This window comes from Vespa crabro, chromosome 3, assembly GCF_910589235.1.
Source record: "Vespa crabro chromosome 3, iyVesCrab1.2, whole genome shotgun sequence".
Classification (NCBI taxonomy): Eukaryota; Metazoa; Arthropoda; class Insecta; order Hymenoptera; family Vespidae; genus Vespa; species Vespa crabro.
In genome coordinates this window covers 14,285,384-14,306,294 of record NC_060957.1, presented here as the reverse complement: position 1 = coordinate 14,306,294, position 20,911 = coordinate 14,285,384, and the positions used below count along the sequence as shown (strand labels likewise).

General features: G+C 37.6%; 1 protein-coding gene across 2 annotated transcripts; it reads left to right on the top strand.

Annotated features, from left to right (window-relative positions):
• Nucleotides 1–110: 110 nt before the first annotated feature.
• Nucleotides 111–20,015, top strand: LOC124422533 (insulin receptor-like). Of its 2 annotated transcripts, none has more exons than XM_046959080.1 (6): nucleotides 111–1,407; nucleotides 11,689–12,592; nucleotides 12,686–13,106; nucleotides 13,504–13,835; nucleotides 13,979–14,144; nucleotides 14,232–20,015. In XM_046959080.1, the coding sequence occupies exons 2-6, from the start codon at nucleotides 12,360–12,362 to the stop codon at nucleotides 17,244–17,246; spliced, it is 4,167 nt and encodes a 1,388-aa protein (XP_046815036.1). In that variant the 5' UTR covers nucleotides 111–1,407; nucleotides 11,689–12,359; the 3' UTR covers nucleotides 17,247–20,015. The 2 variants fall into 2 exon arrangements, with proteins under 2 accessions (XP_046815036.1, XP_046815037.1); XM_046959081.1 differs by lacking the exon at nucleotides 111–1,407 and adding an exon at nucleotides 1,434–1,740.
• The last annotated feature ends 896 nt before the right edge of the window (nucleotides 20,016–20,911 follow it).

Below are 20,911 nucleotides of genomic sequence, written 5' to 3'. Positions count from 1 at the left end.
AAATTAGTTAGGAGCTACGTACGAGCGATGGCGTGTACGTCGGATTCCTATGAAAAGAAAAAAAGAAAGAGAGAGAGAGAGAGAGAGAAAGTGAGAGCGACGAGAGCTCTCGGTGAACGTTTTCGGTCGAACGTATCACAAATTTCTTGTCTTCGAAAGAGAATCATTTACTTAATCACTTGACGTTTATAAATCGTTGTCGTGTAAAAAAAACAAAGAAAGAAAGAAAAGGATAGGCAAATAGATATTTGCATATATACACATACACACACATATGTAGAGAGAAAGAGAGAGATTCCAAATACGTGTATGCATACGTGCATGTATAAGTCGCGTCGGTCTTTCGGCCGCGCTGCCTCCGACAATCATGTTCGACGATCAGTACCAGCTGACTCGTTGGTCGGCACGGAACATTTCGCGAGGGTGCGTCGCATGTTCGAACAATTCCGACGACAATAATAGTAATAATTCGTACAACAATAAAGAGGAAGAACATTGCGAGGAAGAAAAGGAAAAGGAAGACAAAGAAAAATTAGAAGAAGGAAGAAAAAGTGGTTTTATACTATTATAGTCCTATATACAGCACTTCCTTGCGTCGCCACCGACGTCGCTTCCTCCTCCTTCTCCTTGGGTACTTTACTAGCCGCGCGCGAGTGCGCGCGCGCATAACCGACCGAACCTAACTCCCTTCCCATTCTCTGACACTTTTTTTCCAATCGTACAGTGCCAGACGAGAACTATATACGACGTTCGTAATAGAGAGATAAATATATAAATCGACAAAGTTTTTTTTTCTTATTTTTTTGTTTTGTTTTTTTTTTACTTTTTTATTAGTCCGATGATCCTCGACGATATCGTGATTTTTAGTGTTTGCTTCGTCATATTTTCTGTTTTCCTCTCTCTTCCCTCCCTCCCTCTCACTCTACATGTGCGTACAAGTGTGTATTTCAATCTTTTTATCCCTATGATGTATACTTACCTCTCGTATCGTTCTCTTTGTACGACGAAACAACGAACGAACGAGCGAGCGAGCGAGAAAGAAAGAGAGAGAGAAAGAATTTGTGTGTGAGTACGTGATATGCGCTGGTACACACATACACACACGGATATACACATAGAACCAACTCATTCTCTGATTCGTGCTGTGCTTCGACGCACGACGACGCATTCCCTTCTCAACCACGTGGGTTTCACAATGCTCCCGCTCGATGCGAACGTTGCGACAAAGAAGACTGGAAATTCATCCTCCAGAGGAGACAATATAGACGCATCCTCGTGTCCTAATGTTTTCAACGACGACGGCAACGACGACGACGATGACGACGACGACGACGACGACGACGACGACGACGACGAAGGGAATAATGTTCGAGCTAGAGCAGCATAGACTGACGAAGATGATGATAAGTAAATCGATAATTAATTTGGACAATTTTTAATAATTAGAAAAAGTGAGAAAAAGAGAAAGAGAGAGAGAGAGAGTGGAAAGTACGATATGGTAAAAAGGCACGTGGTAAAAAAGACGCTTCCTCTCCCTCTCTCTCTCTCTCTCTCTCCGTTTCTGACTGTCTGTTGAATTTTGCGTCGTAAGAACAGCAAGGCAGTGCGCGTTAGAACGTCGCCGTTTGTACGCGATCGATCGTTTTCTCTTATACGAGGGTACGTACCTAATACTACGTTGTAGACGACGACAACGACAACGACGACTACGTTCAAACAGGAAAAGATTACTATATAAATGTAAGTAGTTATTTACTTGCTATGCGATATTACAAAGAAATATTTTATAAAGTCGCTACGTTGGATATTTCGTCGGGGGTGGGGGGAGGGGGAAAGAAAATAGAAAACAAACTTTTGTAACGTATTTATGAATTCTCGTGCTTATCTCGCTTACGAATAGTAAATATTACCGCGAATTACTTGTATATTAATTTATTCGTAAAAGGCAGATAGGAATGAAGAGAGAAAGAGAAATATATATGTATATATATATATATATATATATATATATATATTGGTAGGCAGGACTATAAGAAGGAGGAGGTGACGGCAACGACGATGGCGGCATTTGGAACGTATTCTGAGAAACCTAGCGAAGGTATACGACATTTAGATCACAGTATGGCATTTCTATAAACAAGCTGCCATTGCCGTGGCCGCCACCGCCATCGTACGTTTACGCGCGTTGTCCACCGAGTGCGCTTTTACCCTCTGGCTCTCTCTCTCTCTCTCTACGCGTGACGTAATCCATTCAAGCTTACTACGCAATACGAAACATGCCGTTCGTTTCCCCCTCCCAATCCCCAAACACCGCCCCTTCTCTTTTGACTCTTCCTATCTTTTTTTGACTTTCCTATCATTGCTTCCTTCGTCTTTCTTCGTCTCCCTTCCTCTCCCTCCCTCTCTCTCGCTCTCTTTAAATCTCCGAATTATAGCATTTGTATTTTTTGTACATTTCTTTCTTTTTCTTTCTTTCTATACTATACTATACTATACTTACTATACTTACTATACTATACTATTTTATTTTATTCTATTCGTTGCAACACGCAATTCCGTAAAATTCTAGAAGAGAGCTTTGAGTTTCCATCTATAAAGAACTCTGGCTTCTCTCTTTCTCTCCTTGCTCCTCGAGCACTCTCACCACTTCCCCTTCCTTCTTTCTTTCTTTCCTTCCTTCCTTCCTTCGTTCCTTTCTAACCTTCCTTATTTATTTCCCTTCTTTGGTGGTCGTCTTATACGCATCGTTAGAAATATGAATTGGCGAGTGACCGGAACGCTGGCTTGTGTTTTCAACTAGGGTAACGTGCGCTTCTTGTCTATTCATCTTTTCTCCCCCTCTCTCTTTTACTACGGATATACACGACGTCGACTGTGTAGAAGTTTCGATAAATACGCGTTACGCGTTCATTCCCCTTCCGCTAACTTTCTCTCTCTCTCTCTCTCTTTCTGTGTATCATTCTACCGATCTTATCGATAATACAGACGTTCGCATTGTAAATGAGAAGGATTTTTTTAAAAGGAAATAAGAAAGAAGTAATTAAAACTGATGGACTTGTATGATAGGCGTATCATTTCCTTTAATTTTATTAAGTTATCTCTTTCTATCTATATCGCGCACGTGTCCCGTAATAATAAAAATGTGTCTTAGACACATTTATATTTATAGGTATTTCTCGCGTGCACGTATATTTCGCAGGTTTTTTCCTCGTTTGGAACGCAATTATGCGGATATCTTGAGGCGACGAGAACGAGTTAAGGTACGCGCGCGAGATCGTATACCTCTCTCTCTCTCTCTCTCTTCCCCCCCCTCCCTCCGTCTGTCTTTTTCTGTCTCCTCGAAATAACTTGCATTCCATCGCAAAGTGTACGCGCGACAACCTGTTCGAAGGTGGAACTAAGTAAATAAACGTGTGATCTAACTCTCATTTTCTCTCGTTCTCTCTTTTATGTGTGTATATATATGTGCATATATATACACGTATTTCTGCATATATATGACATTATTCATTTATATTTTTTCTCCCCTTGAGAATTTGACCTTCGGCGAAATGCTCTCTTTCTATGGCGCGAATTGTTTTTGTTTTTTCTTTCTCTCTCTTTCTCCTCCCCTTTTCTCTTTATTTCTACGTGATACCAACTTAGAGCAAGACTTATTCATCGTACGAGCACGCGATCTAACGCTTCTTTTTTCTCTCGTTTGAAAAGAAAGCGAATGAAAGAGAAAATTTACTCGATAAGTAGTCAACAGTTACATAAATCGTGCAACATCTTGTTCCTTTCGTTCTGATAGATGGAAACGCTATTATACAGACGATCACGTTATTCGTTTCTCTTTTTTCTAATACGCTTTTATACAAGTACATATATATGGAAGATAAGTTTATGTCTGATCGAAATCCAACGGGGAGATATCTTTTGATGTAACCTTTGAACTCGTTAACAACAAAAAGAATCGCTAACAACTAGTAAGTACTTATGTACATTGCGAAAGCATTTTTCAAATCTTCCGGAAGATCGTTATCGTCTTCGTCGTCGTCGTCGTCACTCTTAAATGTTCATTTTGTTCGTGCTAGTTTATAGATATACATATGTATGTATTTGTTTTGTTCCGCGTATTGATATCCGACGCGTAATACGTTTATCTCATTGACAAGGTTTTCGATGAAAGAAAAATATGTGATCTCTCATTAACACATTCGCTGCGTCACCAAAAACAGATATATCTACCGTTTCATTAGATATTTATTTATTTATTTATCAATTTTCTTTTTCCTTTTTTTTTTTTTTTCCATTCATGTAGGGTAATGTTAAATGGCGCGTTACATGTACCCCAGTCAATGTAAACGATTTTGCCATTTGGCATCAATCCGCGGCGAATGTGATTACGTATAACCTTCGTTCTCTCTTTCTCTTCCTTTGGTACATATTTTGATGTCTTGGGCGAACACACGAAACAGTAGTAGTTTTCGTTCTCAAAAGTTATGTGGGACATCGGTTGTTATCGATGCGTCATCCGTATCGCCAAAGCCTTCAGCCAAAAATCTCAACGTTGATCGTTTACGATTGTCGCGTCAGAATCTATCTGTTTCTTTATCCATCCATCCATCCATCCATCTCATTTACCCATCCCTCGGTCCATCCATCCGTCCATCCTATCATCTACATACCTATTATACTTGGCGTGTTTTTATTTTTTTCCTTAAAAGAAAATATATTTTGCCTTTCCGAGTGAGTAAACGTTTCGTTTCTTTCTCATTAACCACAATCCGTCTTGGTTATTAGTCGGCTCTGTTCTTTGCGATGGACGAATGAAGGAAGGATGCCATTGTAAAATGGGCAATATAACCTGAGTGATGTTCAAAGAGGATATTGCGTGTGGTTATTTGCGAACCGGTTGAATCTCTCTCTTTCTCTCTTTCTTTTTCTTTCTTTCTCTTGGCAGTGTTTCTTATTTTACTTTACGTTCCTTGTAGTTTCACTTGGCGAGGTCTGTAGGTGGTCAAAAAGTACTTTCGTAAAATGCCTGGGAGAAAATGTAATTAGCGATTAAGTGATATTACAACACTCGTCCGTTAGTTAGATTATTGAAATAATATTCTTCGTTGGCAAGTGATGAGAGAGAGTGACTGATTCTAGAAAGAAAGAAAGAAAGAAAGAAAGAAATAGATAGAGGGAGAGAGAGAGAGAGAGACAGGAGACTTGTTGTCGCCGAGAGCGAGTTGTTTCCAATGAGTCGATCGAATGTGAATCGATCGTTGATCGTTTACTTACCGTTCAGGTCGCCGGCCTTTAAACATTAATTTTAAATGCAAATAAGTGAATGTGCGCGTGTGTGCGCACGTGCAAACGATAGATAAAGAAGAAAAAGAAAGAGGATCGATATAGTACCGTAAGAAGTTCGCATAAAAAGTCCGACAGCATCCTTGATGAAGTTTAAAGACGATGAAACTAGTCCCGCGATCGATGGTGACCTCCCAAGTGACGTCACCTAGTCAAATTTTCTCATGCAAATACGACGTAATTCCAATGATTAACGACCGTAATTACGTCGATAATAAGAATAATGATTCAAAACATTCAGCCTATACGTCGTTTTAAAATTTAAATACACCGTGTAATTTGCCGTATCGATGGTTTCTTTTTAAAGAGACCAATCGAGACTACGCCATTTTTAAATCCCTTTACGTAGGCGTGTTATAATATCGACTCGTTTGGAAAGTTTGATAATTCTTCTAGATAATTTAAATGTTATTTATGTAATTTGATTATTATAACTTAGCTATCTATCTTTACGACATAAGACATAGCGCGGCGGTCTTAGTTATCCACGAAAAAAGAGAGAGAAGGGAGAGAGAGCGCGGAAAAAGAAAAATCTGACGTAACCATCACTTTAACGAGGCTACGTGCAGATGTATATCCGTTGTTTACGCGGAAAACTTTGCTCTCTGTCGTCATCGTCGTCGTCGTCGTCGTCGTCGTCGTGGTCGTGGTCGTGGTCGTTTTCGACGCGTTAGTATGATGTTCTCTTCTCCCTCTCCCTTTTCATCTTCTACTCTCGCGTGTTAGAAAATCATGTGACGGTTTTGAAAAAAAAGAAGAAGCAAAAAAAGAAAAAGAAGATATTATCTGGAGGTTGTTTTGAATTTGAATGAATTTGATTTAAAACAATTCACAATCTCTTTTATTTTTCATTGAAATTTGTAAATAGACCAGGATGATATAATATTCGGACCACTGTCCGGAGTTGGATTGGTTCGAAGGTAGAAGGAAAAAAAATAAACAAGATAATAAAAGAATGGTCGGATTGCGTAATGCGAGATAAGAGAAAGGGAGAGAAGGAGGAGAAGGAGAAGGAGGCTCTCCATTTGTGAATATACCACGTTAACACTCCGGTATATTCTCTCTCTCTCTCTCTCTCTGTTTTTCTCATTCTTTCCATGTCCGTCGTCCTCGTGTAAACACGGCCAGTAATATCGTGCTTTCGACATAGAAAAGAAGGAGAAGAGAAACCTATATCGATGAAAGAGAAACGGAGGAGATGGCGGCGCAGCGGCCGATATACATACACGTGTATAGAACGCGGGAATAAACGCGATTTAATTGTCGAATTGCCGACAATTTGATCGATCGATCCTTTTTCCTTTCCGTTCATTCAAAGAACGCGGAGTAAGTAAACTCAGCACGACGTATAGTAATTACCAACGTCCATCGGAATATCTATTTACTATTATTGTTATTAAAGTTACTACTGCCGTGGTCGTCCTTCTCGTAATTTATCGGAGACTATTCGAGTAAAATCTGTCTGTTTTATTGCCTCTTACTTGACGTACACGGTCGTTATTTTAAAATTACTTACTCCGTCAAGGTGATGGTTTTATGAAGATTTTTCGTAGTATTCGCCGATTCCGCGGCGTGACAGATGTATAATAAAACTTAAACAGCGCGTGACGCTTAAACTTCTCCGAGGCTTGTCCGTCTATCCGTTTTCTCTGTTCCTTGCACCTATTTTATTTTAAGAACGAACGCGGCTTGCTGTTGTCGTTCTCGTTAACGACAGTCTCCTCGGCACTTCTCTTTCATCTTTCAAGTACGTACGCTTCGCAATATCAATCCTCTTAAACATTTCGACGAGAGAAAATCCAGCCTTCTCCTCGTCGTTCAAACTGATGTATTTTTGCGGCTCCCTTCGTGTCGTACCTTTCCTTCGTACCTCGAGTTTTGTACGAGTATCGATTCATTTCGATTCTTAACACGCTTGATCGATTAACAGTGAAAATTGACAAATATTTTCCTGCGATTGAATGAGATTCGACCTTTTTTTTGGTCGTTTTAACTATAAAAGGGACTCCATTCGCGCTCATAAAGAAAAGAAAAAGATAAGAAGAAAGAAAGAACGATAAAAGGTAGCTCGTGAAACGGCAGGACGTCACATACGCCTTGCGGATGTTTGGGACCTTAAAGGGTCGTGCGTGGGCGAAGAAGATCAGAAGGCTGAAGGTGGATTCGAAAACAGCAATAGTGGTTTCTTAGAAATATTTTCTCACAGTTTTGCACACGTTCGTATCTTCGCGAAAAAAAAAAAAAGAGATATTCGAAAACAAAATCCGTTTTTTTTTTTTTTTTTTCCTTTTTTTGAACAACCTCAAAATATGTTAAATATCGTTACGATTTAACGCGTGATATCTTCTTAAAATATTACGTCTACGTATCAACAGGCTCGTATAAAAAGTATACGAGTATCTTTTACGAAAAATGGGGAACGAAAAAGGAAAAGAAAAAAAATGATAGTGTCGAAGATAAGCATAAAGCCGAGTGTGTTAGTCAAGAAGCGTATTTTCGTGCGTTAGAAGGAGACCTCAAAAAAAGGAAAATGTTTTTCCTTGGCTATTTGACAAGAAAATTGTCACGCTATGAGTTGCGACGACGATAACTACGACACGTTTTACTTTGAAAATAAAACGTCTTTAATGAACAATTAGAGACGAATAAACCCAATTATAATTATTCTCGAATAATTTGAATGAAATTTCAAATGAAAAATTGATGAGCTCGTTTCTTATTTCCGTTTCTTCCTTTCTCATTAAATAATCAGATAAGAAAGAGATAGATGAATAAATAGATAGAATAAATAGACAAAATGTACGATAGAGACCAAGTTAGAAACTTCGTATCTTCGATGTATAATAGAATATCGTTTTATAAATAAAACGAGAAAAGGGACAACGAACCCGATTAAAATTATCGCTCGAATCGATCTGTCTTCATCGCAAGGATCGACTACTATTCGGCATTGGATATTCGATACACGAACGGAGACATGACGATCACATTCCTCCTCGCATCGTCTTTCACATATAGTCGTTACATTTAAAAGGAAGGGGAGCGAAGGGTAGGAAAAAGAAAAAAAGAAAAATAAGAAGCGGACTCGACACAAGTTAGCAACAAACAGTTGCGTCTGGATTGCTAATAACGCGGAACGTTTAATTATCTGCAAGGTTCCGTTGAGCAATCGTGCTGCGCCAACATTGTTACATGCAAATGTCTTTTTTCTTCTTCTTCTTCTTTCCTCTCTCCCCCCCTTTTTTCTTCTGTTTTCTTTTTTCTCTCCCTTTTTTCTTATTACTTGAATAAAAATATTTTCAAGCAGAGTCAGTGCCATTCTAAAATATTCGTTTGGTGATCGCGTAAGCTAGAAAACGTGTGACGAGATAAGTATATAGCTGTATGAGTACGTAAAATCGACATTTACAATACGATAAAACTGCAAAATGAATTAATAAACTATATGTTTACGTTTAATTACGTTTAATATGCGGACGATACATACGTGCATGCAAATGTAAGAGAAAGAGAGAGAGAGAGAATCTCTTTTTCAGATTATCTACTACCTCCATATTCGCGAATTTTCATGAAAACCGAAACCGGAAGCGACGACGCGTTTAATGCGAAAAAAAACCTTTCTACGTGTCATCGTCATTGACCTCGTGCTATTGACGGAGCGAGTAACGTTACGTGTGTAAGTCCATATACATATGCCACGTCAATCGATTGAATACGTTAATTCGCAAACTTGATCAAATTCAAATGTGATCGTACGCGATATTTTTGCTTATATTTCTCTTTGAATATACAATATGTAATTTGTACTATTATATACGTAAACGCACGTTTACAAAATATGCGATTATTTGGCCATATCAATGCGGTACTATCAATCTCATTTATCGCCCTATAAATTTTACAATTTTGATTTTGTTTTATAATTTAAACTCAATTATGCTCGTTGCTATCATTAAACTCTCCATGTCGTCGCAGGTGAAAAAGATTTCTGTTCGTTCGATTCGTTTTTCAAATAAAACAAGGAAATCAAACGAAAAAGCAAACATTTCGGTTGATTTCGTATCGCAGTATGAAACGTCACATCCGCTTTAAAAGCGTTCAATCGTTTGTGTATCGAGCGCATGCGAATCTCGCCTTGTAATATTCCCTTTTTTCTTTCTTCTTTTTTTAATCGACGTTTCGCCCCACCTTTCTCTCTCTCTCTCTCGCTCGCTTTTTGTACAGGATATAAGGATCTTTTCCTCTTAAAAAAAGAAAGAAAAAAGAAATTTCGAGATTGAAGAAAATTGCTCGCGATATCAGGGATTATCCAATCTATATAAATATTCGATTTAATTCTCGGTCTACTCCCATATCAAATTCGCTTATCTTTATGTGCATTAGCGTAAAACGTAAAGAGACTTCGATTACTCGGAAGTCTTTTGAATAAATTTGGCGAAAGCTTCCATTGTTGCTCTCGTCGCATCGACTTTATCGCTGGATTACTCTCGGCTAAATCGTTAATTCGTACTTTTCGATATAAAATGCAAAATAGAGGGAATGAAAAGTCCATCGAAAAGAGCTCTTTCTATTTGGCTGCTCTTTATGCATACATAATACGGAGTGTTACGTTGTTTCAAAATTAATGAATGCATTTCGACGAGTAACGTTGAGTTTGAGAAAATTTCATTTCTAGCGAATGAAATTTACGATTCATATTAATTAATATATTAATGATCGCAGAGAGAGAGAGAGAGAGAGAGAGAGAGAGAATCAATTCGGACCTTTAATGAGCCCGTACCTTCGATTGATGTAGTACAATATAATACGTGAGATTTTGCTTGTGGGCATGAACCTAAATCCATTATTTATCCGTCCGTTATCATTATCTATCGTCCGAGAAATAATGAATAGGTTCTTCCTCGTTTTTTTTTCGCTTGTGCCTACGCGTTTAAGTTAAATAACGTTTAAGTTCACGATGATTTCACTTTCGGATAAAGGAAGCAACGTGCGTGCTTCCCCTGTGGACTTTTACCCTCCAGCGAGATAACTGCTTCTCGTAAAGGATCGCGTTATAGAACTCGAACTTGCGTTTTGATACCCATCTATTTCGAGTCCATTAATCATATATCGTAGATAATAGTAAATATGCCGATATCGTCAAATTTTTTTTTTTTTTTTTTTTTTTTTAGGAAGCGATGGCGGCATTGTATTCGTTTCCATCGATCGGCAAAGGTCTAATAAAATCGGTTTTTCACATTTCCATGATTTACTTTTGAACGTAAATTATCGACACTTTGACAAATCGATTAATTTGCATCGTAATTTTGACCCATATCATAATTATCGGAGATCAACGAAATGATCTAAAAAAATCAGGATAAAGTCATTAAACACGAGCCGATCTAATCAATTCACGTGTAAAATGCATACATCGGACCAGACTCAAGGCCTCTTACGTTCAGTCCAACTTATCTTATGTCAATGGATTTATATTTGTTACTTTCTATAATCTTATAATCCTTCAAACTCGTTTACGATCGATCGAAAAAGAAGCAATAGCTGGAGAGTAATCGTGTTTAACGATTATTAAAAATAACATTCGCAGATTTCCATTAGTCAGTTTATACCTATCCAGACACTCTTAGGATTTAACTGTCTTATACTTTCCACGTCTTGCTTAGCTTCGTATTACAAGGGACGCGTATATACGTCATCATTTTCTACGATGTTAAGCGTTACGAGGGACTCTTAGGAGGATCGCTATCGTAAATTCAATCCACTTATCTCGGCTAAAAACATAAATTTCTTGAGTCACTTTTGTCACATTTTCTCAACAATAATATTTGTTATCGTTGTTGTCATTATTATTATTATTAATTATTAGTTTACACGATGAATTTGATACTTGACACTTTGCAACTTGTATGCAATTGAATTATTATAAAAAATAATTTAATTTCAAATTGCATTTGAATAATTCCATATATTTTTTTCTTCGTCGAAATTGACGAAAAATTTTATACACAGGCACATACAAAATACATTCTCGACCGTCCGGTTTTCATTCACATTCAACTTTCACTAAAGCTCATTTCAAGAGCAATTAACGATAGGAGCAATTATACTAGAAAATGATATATAATAAATTATGTCATAACGCTCATGAAATATTGACATATGGATATTGAGCTAGTATACATTACGTTGTTCTGACTACCGTTGAGCCATTGAATACTACATTCAAGAAATTATTTACAGGTTTTCAAGTGTGAAAATCTGTTCTTTTGCGAACGATAAAATTTAATATTTAAGATGAAAGGAAGTACATCAGTTTTCTTATTTTTCTTTTTTTCCTCTTTTCAGACGAATAAATCGTTAGGCAGGTATAATGGGGTCGAAGAAGTACTTCATCTTCAACAAGAAGCTTTTCTAAGTGCGCTCAAATACGATTAGAAATTGTGGAATATCGAAGAAATTGTTTCGGTGTTCGGAAAGGCGCCAAGAAGAGGGAGAGAGAGAGAGAGAGAGGGAGGGAGGGAGGGAGGGAGGGAGAGAAAGAGATACTCTAAATTCATAAAGGATTTTGAATGTTGCTGACGAGATCTCTGCGATCCTATTGGAATAGAGTTGCACCGGTAGAAGTCGATAGGCACCTTCCAGCGAGAGAACGATTAGTTGTCCGCGACGATAGAAGGAGAAAGAGAAAGAGAAGGAGGAGGAAGAGGAGAACGTTCGAGAGGAAGAGGAAGAAGGAGAGCAAAGCAAAGTTGAAAGCATATGTGTCTGTGTAATATGTGTGTGTAGAGAAAGAGAGAGAGAGAGAGAGAGAGGGGTGGGGGAGAAGCAAGAAACTGTGTTAGCGAGAGATAGAGAGAATCGTGGAGCTAGCAGAAGCAAAAGGACCATCACCAGCAACGGCAGCAGCAGCAGCAGCAGCAGCAGCAGCAGCAGCAGCAGCAGCAGCAGCAGCAGCAGCAGCAGCAGCAGCAGCAGCAGCAGTAGTAGTAGTAGCCTGGTGTCCATGAGACAAGAAGATGACAAGGATGAAGCTAGTGCTCGTGCTACTCTGTGTCCTGGCGCCTCTGGCAATCTGCCAACGACAAAAGAGATGGTCGATGGCTTGGAGCAAGCATCGGGACAAAACAGCCAAGGGCAAGTATGAGCCAGATTACGTCGCAAACAGGAGGACAAGTAGAATCGATGAATTCTTTGAGGATGAACACAAGTTCACCGTTTATAGGAACAACAGGGCCATCGATTCTAACAGGTATTTTCTGTTTATAGGTCAAAATGCTATTATGAAACTTTTTCCTTTTTCTCTCCGATCAAATGTCAGTTGAAGAATGTCAATCAATTTTAGGCCGGTAGACACCACAGGTTCGAGCAAAAGCTATCAATATTCCTCGCACTCATCAAAATCACGGGGAAAATCTAGCGAGGAGATGCGTGAGAACAGTCGAAGAACTAAAAACGTAACGATAGGCGATGGTATATGTCAGAGCATTGACATTAGAAACAATGTTTACAACTTCGATATACTTGAAAATTGTCACGTGATCGAGGGCTTTCTACAGATCGTTTTGATCGAGAACAATACCGAGGCTGACTTTCAAAACCGTACATTTCCGAAGCTACGAGAGATCACTGGTTATCTCCTACTCTATCGCGTTTACGGATTGAAGAGCCTGAACAATCTCTTCCCGAATCTCGAGACCATCAGAGGGAATATACTGCTTACAGATTATGCATTTATGGTATACGAAATGCAAAACCTGCAGGAGGTGAGATTGCAGAATTTTTCTCAGAATTACAGTGTAACCGTTAAATTTAACTGGTTATGACTGATAACGTTCACGGATAGTTTTATCGTGAGATTGCATTAGATTCTAACTTGCTCGTAAAATGTCTCGTCTCGTGGTACGATGAGTCAGTAAGTAGTAGGTCGTCCTTGTCATACGAGATCAATCGCGATCGTCCGTCATTCCCACGCCAAAGAAAAGTTGATTACGCCGGTTCGAAGGTTTGCTCCAATTTGTTCAAGAGTATCGGTTAATCGACGGGGTCAAGTGACAAGTTTAATCGGTTAATTGAATTAATCGGGCATTACGGTCCCCCCCTCGACCGGCTGAAAATAGCCTTTTCTAATGTTTCCCTCCGCTCTAATACACTTCTTCACAGATCGGCTTAAGAAAACTGACAAAAATCTCGAGGGGTGGGGTAAGGATCGAGAAAAATCCAGCCTTGTGTTATACCAATACATTAAATTGGGACGCTATCGTTACGGCCGGGGACAATTTTATCAAGGATAATAGCAATGAAAGTTCGTGTCCAAGTTGCTCGCAATGTCCCGACGGTTATTGTTGGACGGCCCAACATTGTCAAGTAACGAATAAAACGAAGTGTCACCATCAGTGCCTTGGAGAATGTTACGGTATAACGGAGAGCGATTGCTACGTCTGTAAACATTATCGGCACGAAGGGAAATGCGTCGAGAATTGTCCGGATCATTTGTAAGTCACGTTCTAACGAGGTTACCTCGTTAGAATATACCTCGGATAGAACGTACAAACCACGTTCCATCCGCGTTCTTTCGTTATCGAGTAAATTCGACACTCGTCATTCTCTCGCGTTTTTTTTTTTTTTTTTATTACAGATACGCCTATATATCAAGGCGATGTATAACGAAAGCCGAATGTTTGAAAATTAATCACTTACGGAAAATATCGAAAATCGAGGACGAACAAAAATGGCGACCCTTTAATGGTTCCTGCTTAACGCAATGTCCCGAGGGATACGAGGATCACATCGACGAGAACAAGGTATGGATTTTCGATTCATAACAATTCATCTTCGAAATCCCTCTTATAAATCCCGTTGGTAATAATTATATGATGTTCCTCTCTTAGATGATAACCTGTCGAGTTTGCAAGGATAGATGTCGTAAGATAGGAAAGAGTGCCATCATAAGGCATATCTCGGACGCTCAAGTGTTTCGAGGAACGACGGTGGTAAACGGGGCTTTGGAATTCCAAATAAGAAACGGTAATCCAAACATCATGCAAGAATTAACCGAAGCTTTTGGCCTGATCGAGGAGATTACCGAATACCTCAAGGTGACTCACTCCTTTCCAATCACGTCGTTGGGCTTCTTCAAAAAACTCAAGGTCATCAAGGGCGAAAAATTGGACATAAACAATGCGAGCTTAATCGTATTGGATAATCCAAATCTTTCGAATCTCTTTCCGCCGTCGCAGAAGATCGATATACAAAACGGCAGATTGTTCTTTCATTACAATCCAAAACTTTGTATATCAAAGATCGAACAGCTTGGCCAAATGGTAGGTATAACGGACTTTAGCAATCTCGAGGTACAACCGGAATCAAATGGGGAAAAGGTAGCATGCAATGTCGTCAACATAAATATCACGGTCAAAGAAAAAGGCTCGAGTTATGTGAATCTGATTTGGGACAGTTACAAGCCACCTAAAGAACAGCAATTATTGAGCTATCTGTTGAGTTACATAGAGACCGAGAATGAAAACATCACTTACGAAGCTAACGCCTGCGGTAATAATACTTGGCAGATCGTTGACGTTGACATACCCAATGGGAATTCGTTGCTCCTGAAAACGGTATCGAAACACATTTCGGGTCTTAAGCCGTACACGAAATATGCCGTTTACGTGAAAACGTTTACAACGAGGAACGAAAGTTTTTCGAATTCCTTCATTAATCCCGTTGGCCAATCGGAGATAATATTTTTTAGAACGAAAAGTGACATACCTTCTATGCCCACCGACGTTGTTTCTACTTCGATAAGCGATACCGAAATTATGGTCAAATGGAATCCACCGGAGCAACCAAATGGTCCCATAGGTTATTACATGATATCCGGTTTGTTAAGACCGGAGGACGCGAAATTTCTTTCCACTAGAGATTATTGTAAATACGGTCTTATCGATGAATCCGAAGTCGAAGAAATACAGGAAGTTACTGCTAAAGTACCAATCGTCGGCCCGTCCTCTTGCTGTTCGAAGGACGAGTCGATTAAACCACCAACGTCGAAAAAGTTCGAGATACTTTGCGATCAAAATCTCAGGATAAGTCACGTTTCCACCGGTTGGAAAGATTATTGCGTTTTCAACAGGTACAACTCAATGAACGAAACCGAATATGGATTGAAAAACGAGCCGTTGGGTATCGACGAGGAAACGTTTGTCTATAACGTCAGCGCCAAGGAAAATTCATTTCATTTGAAGGATCTACGACACTTCTCTTTGTATACCATTTCCGTTGCTGCTTGCGGAGTCAAACTTCGGGACGATTTACAGATGTGCTCGTCCATTCAATATACCAACGCGCGAACGAAGAGACGCGAAAAGGCCGACGACGTTGGCAACGTCATAACACACATAACCAACAATTCGATCGTCGAGATTTCTTGGGATACCGTTAGAAATCCCAATGCACTCACTCTGAGCTATACGATCGAGTATACGAATCTAGATGTTAAAGATGCGAAGAAAAGTACGGAGTGTATACCGTACGTAGGACGTGGCGACGAACGTAAGACTCACGAGATTAAAAACTTAAGCCCAGGTCATTACAGTCTCCGGGTACGTTCGACCTCGTTAGCTGGCGATGGTAATTTCTCCGAGACAATTTATTTTTCCGTTGGACTACTTAATGATAATCCAGTAGTATTAATATCATTGCTGATCTTTGGCTTCTTCATCGTTTTCACCATAATTGGATATATTTATCTTAGAAATCGTCAAAAGAAGAAGAAGCAAGAGAGATTGATAGCAAGCGTAAATCCTGATTACATTGAGACAAAGTATATTATCGACAGTTGGGAGGTACCTAGAGAAAGCGTTGAGATATTGGAAGAGCTTGGCCTTGGTAATTTTGGAATGGTGTGCCGTGGCCGTTTAGACAATACCATCGACGTAGCGATAAAGACGATCTCTGAGACGGCCAGTGAGCGCGAAAAGAACGAGTTCTTGAATGAGGCCTCGGTGATGAAAAATTTCTCAACCTTCCACGTAATTAAATTGTTAGGAGTCGTTAGCATTGGGAATCCACCGTTCGTCGTAATGGAACTAATGGAGAACGGAGATTTGAAGACATATTTGCGACGTATACGAGATACACATTTCGTACCGAACGCATCGAGAATAATAAGAATGGCGGCTGAGATAGCTGATGGGATGGCTTATTTGGAATCGAAGAAATTCGTTCATCGTGATCTGGCTGCCAGAAATTGCATGGTCTCAAAGGATTTGGTTTGCAAGATTGGAGATTTTGGCATGGCCAGGGATATATACGAGACCGATTATTATAAAATCGGTAAGAAGGGACTTTTGCCGATAAGATGGATGGCACCGGAAAATCTTTCGGACGGTGTTTTCACGTCAGACTCGGACGTTTGGTCGTTCGGTGTAGTACTCTATGAGATATTAACGCTCGCTGAAATACCATATCAAGGCTTTTCCAACGAGGAGGTATTGAATTACGTTTTGCACAAAGGTTCCCTCGGTATACCAAGAAACTGTCCGGAAAATATTCAAAAGATCATGGAGAAGTGTTTCAAGTGGCGGCCGAACGATCGTCCAACCTTCATGGAGATCGTCGCTGAATTGGAACCTTTTTTGGGTCAAGACTTTTGTGAGAAATCCTTTTATCACTCCGAGGAGGGTGTCGAGATACGTAATCTAGGAATTAAGAAGGTCTATCATCACGCTGCACCGATACGTTTTCATTGGGGCAACGAGACCGCTCGGTGGGTTCGAGAATTCGAGGATAATGTGACGCTTCTTGATCAGACGAAGGCCGGCACCAGTCGAGGACGTATATTCAAGAATGGCTTTCAACAGTTCGGTAACGTTACCAATATGGAGGAAGTTCCTCTCGATCGATGAAATTTTTCTCGCGTTAAACTCGCGTCTTCTTTATCGAGGGTAAAATGAAAGTCGTCGTGTTGTCGTTTGGTCTCGCGCGTAGTATCAATAATAGGAAAAAAACGCAAATAATAACGTACAAACATACACTCAGGGCAATATGAGAAATGGGAGGACTAAGAGGAAAATAAAAGCAAAAAAAAGAAAAAAAAAAAAAAAAAAAAGAAAAGAAAAGAAAAAAGAGAGAAAAAATGCGTTATATACCGAAAAGACACAGGTAAGTACGATCGTTTAAGTCGGATTATTTCCGTTCTCTTCCTCGGCGGGACCAGACGCGATCCTCTTCTAATTTCGTTGCGAAACGACGAAAGACTTAATAGGACAATTAATTTAATACTTATTACCTTAGTTATAAAGCATATCGTCTATTCATCTATCTATGGAAGTCACGGTTCATGGATCCCTTATTTAAAAGGTAATTTAGGATCGATTCATCTTTATCCGCGTTTTACTTTCCTCTAGCGCTACCAAAAGCTCGAAGCCTTTCGATATCGTTCATTCCTAGGAAGCAAGGAGAGAGCTTATAATTAGCTTAGCGTTTTTCTAGAACTTGAAGAAAGAATATTTTATTCGATATATTATCAAGTTTTACCACAGAGTTCCTTCTCGCATATATACCCTTCTACATGAGATGCATTAATTCGTAGTTTTGAAATTCTATATATATTGCATTACATTACATATATAACCGCACTAACGATTCAATTAAATGCACTAAGCGACCGGATACGAATCGTAGATCGTTTTATCTGAAGTAGAAAAAGACGATTTTCCAGATACATACATACATATACATGTATATGTATATATATATATATATATATGTATATGTATATTTATATTAGTACATATATATACATATATATATATATATATATATATATATATATATATATAATCATTGCAATAAGTATGTCCGTGATCGTTGCAATAATCATGTAGATATTATAGAACTGAATAATAGTCGAATAATAATGAGAAATTTAGAGACTTGAAAATGCAATCGAAGAATTGCGAGCATGAAACAAAATTTGTTATTGTTCGTTAAATTTCATCGTATTTGATGATAATTAAATTCATAGTCTCTAATATTAAGTATACGTATTGACGAATTTAGAAAACTCGAATGGACGAGCAAAATAGATGATCTAATCAAAAATTGTTGCACGATAGTATTCCATGTTGAACTTCTACGTATTTTTTTACATCTCCGCATCAAAAACTCACAGCAATAAATGATTAAAAAGAAGAGACAGACAGAGAGAGAGAGAGAGAGAGAGAGAGAGAAGAGAAAAAAGAGTGAGTGTCGGTTACGTGTGTATGAGTTTGTATGAAAGAGAAAAAGAGAGAGAAAATTGAACAAACGAAAGTAATAGCTTACAATTCTGCACGAATCAATCAAATAGAAATATCATCAAGCAATACCAGAGCAATTTCATTTTAAATTAAATCGCAAATAGCAATATATCAATAGCTCGATAGATTACAATCGCGATTGCGAAAGGAAAACAAATGTCGAGGGGCGTGCCAAAAGAAAAAGGGAAAAAAAAATTAAAAAAAAAAAAAAGTAAAAAATAAATAAAAAAAAGAATAAAAAAAAGGAAATTAAAAACTGTCGGTCGAGTTACACACAATGGATTTCGAACTTTGAAAAATTCTATAAAAAAAAAAAAAAAAAGAAAAAGAAAAAGAAAAAGAAAAAAAAAGAAATAAAAAAAGAAAAAAAAGAAAAAAATAATAATAATAAAAAAAAAAAAAAAAAGAGAGAAAAAATGCTTTTGCTTATTCATCGTTTTCTTATCGCGTTTTTCAGGAAATTCACGTAACACGAACGAACGATTTGTTTAATCGTCGAAACGCCCATTATACATTTTTCTTGATAGGCGTCACTGAAATTTTGTTTTCAAGAAACGATTATTCGCAATCGCCCTTTTTGTATGTACATACATAGATACATACATTACTACATACATACATAGATACTTATAAAAAAAGAAAGATAGGGAGAAGACAAATTTGCGGTAAGGTTAATCCGTTGTGTATAAATTATGAGATTGAAAGTACGCATCTTGCCTTATTTAGCAAGAGCTTAGATCTAAAACGATCGCATTACATTCTTGCCTATTTTCCGTAGTAAATATTGGATTGTTCAAAAAATTCGTCGGATCTTTTTTATACTTGTTCTTTTTTCTTTTTTCCTCTTTATTTAATTACAACGTATAATATATCGAGCATTGCATTCGAATTTTTGAAATCAACAAATTTGCGAACTTTTCATACGGTCATTAACTTTTCTTTTCGTTCTTTTTTTCTTGTTTTTTTTCCAAAAGTTCTTTCTTCGAATCTCAAAACGCCATGTATCCAAAGTTCCTTTTATTTTGTTCTCTTTTCTATCGTCAGTGTGTGCATGTGTGTACATATATATATATATATATATATATATATATATATATATATATATATATATACCAAGCGTATAAAGATTATTACTACATCAAGGAAACCATTCGATTATAATCTAATATTCCTTTTAGGATATGTAACATCAATACCGAATTAATAATTCGTAATGCTGCTACCAAAGAAGTCATTAGAAATCGATTTAAACCGTTTAAAAAAAAAAACAATTATATACACAGCTAGTCATTTGCGCGTATAACAAGAGCAAAAAAAGAAATCTAATAAAAATTATATTAAATTAAAGTAAATTATAAACCTAGAATGAATCGAGATTTTTATTTTGCAACTCATTTTATATAATATTTTCTTCCATAAATAAAATACATTTTTCCATCGAATGATAGATATCCGAACGATCTATATCTATCTACTTCTACTTCTTTTAGTAAAGCACTACGATTGTAATTGGGTAGATTTTATAAAAGAGGGAGGGAAGAGGGATATAGAGAAGGAGAAGGGGAAGGAAGAAGAGAGTAAAAAAAGGATTTTGCCTCGTGAATCACGACGAGACATATAAGATTTTCAAGGATATCGCGTTGGCCAACCGCCACTCGACATTCTTTGTTCGTACGTTCGCGAATCATGAGACTAGGCGAAGTTTTCAAAAGCGCGAAAAAAGATAGAGAAATCCTATACGAGAGGTCACAAAACCTGTTCAAAAATATATAATATTTCGCGTTGGAAAATAAATATATATATAAAAAAAAAAGGAGAATATTAGAGCGAACTAGTATAAAACAAAGAAAATGAGAGAAAAAAGAATATCGAAAAGGTCGCGTTCGGTTATTTGAATTCGCAATCGAAATGGTAAAGTAACTTGTTAAGCATTTTTATTATTATTATTATAATAATAATAATAATTATTATTATAATTATTATAATATATAATAATTATAATTATTATTATTAATATAATATTAATATAATATTATTATTATAATATTATTATTAATATAATAATATTATTAATATAATATTATTATTATTATTATTATTATTATTATTATTATTATTATTTCCTTTTTTCTTTCTTTTCTTTTTTTTTTATTCGTTTCCCAACAAAGTATACTTTCGTAGGATTAATAAACGATATTATTTAATAGCAAATGGCTAGACAATAAGAAAGTAATACCGTATTTATTTAGTTGGCATTCCTGTGCATCGCC

Bases quoted from the DNA above. Each gene is read 5' to 3' on its own strand.
- LOC124422533 (XM_046959080.1), top strand. From the start codon at position 12,360: ATGACAAGGATGAAGCTAGTGCTCGTGCTACTCTGTGTCCTGGCGCCT. The intron at 12,593-12,685 runs GTATTTTCTGTT...AATCAATTTTAG, and splicing joins AGGGCCATCGATTCTAACAG to GCCGGTAGACACCACAGGTT. The intron at 13,107-13,503 runs GTGAGATTGCAG...ACTTCTTCACAG, and splicing joins AAATGCAAAACCTGCAGGAG to ATCGGCTTAAGAAAACTGAC.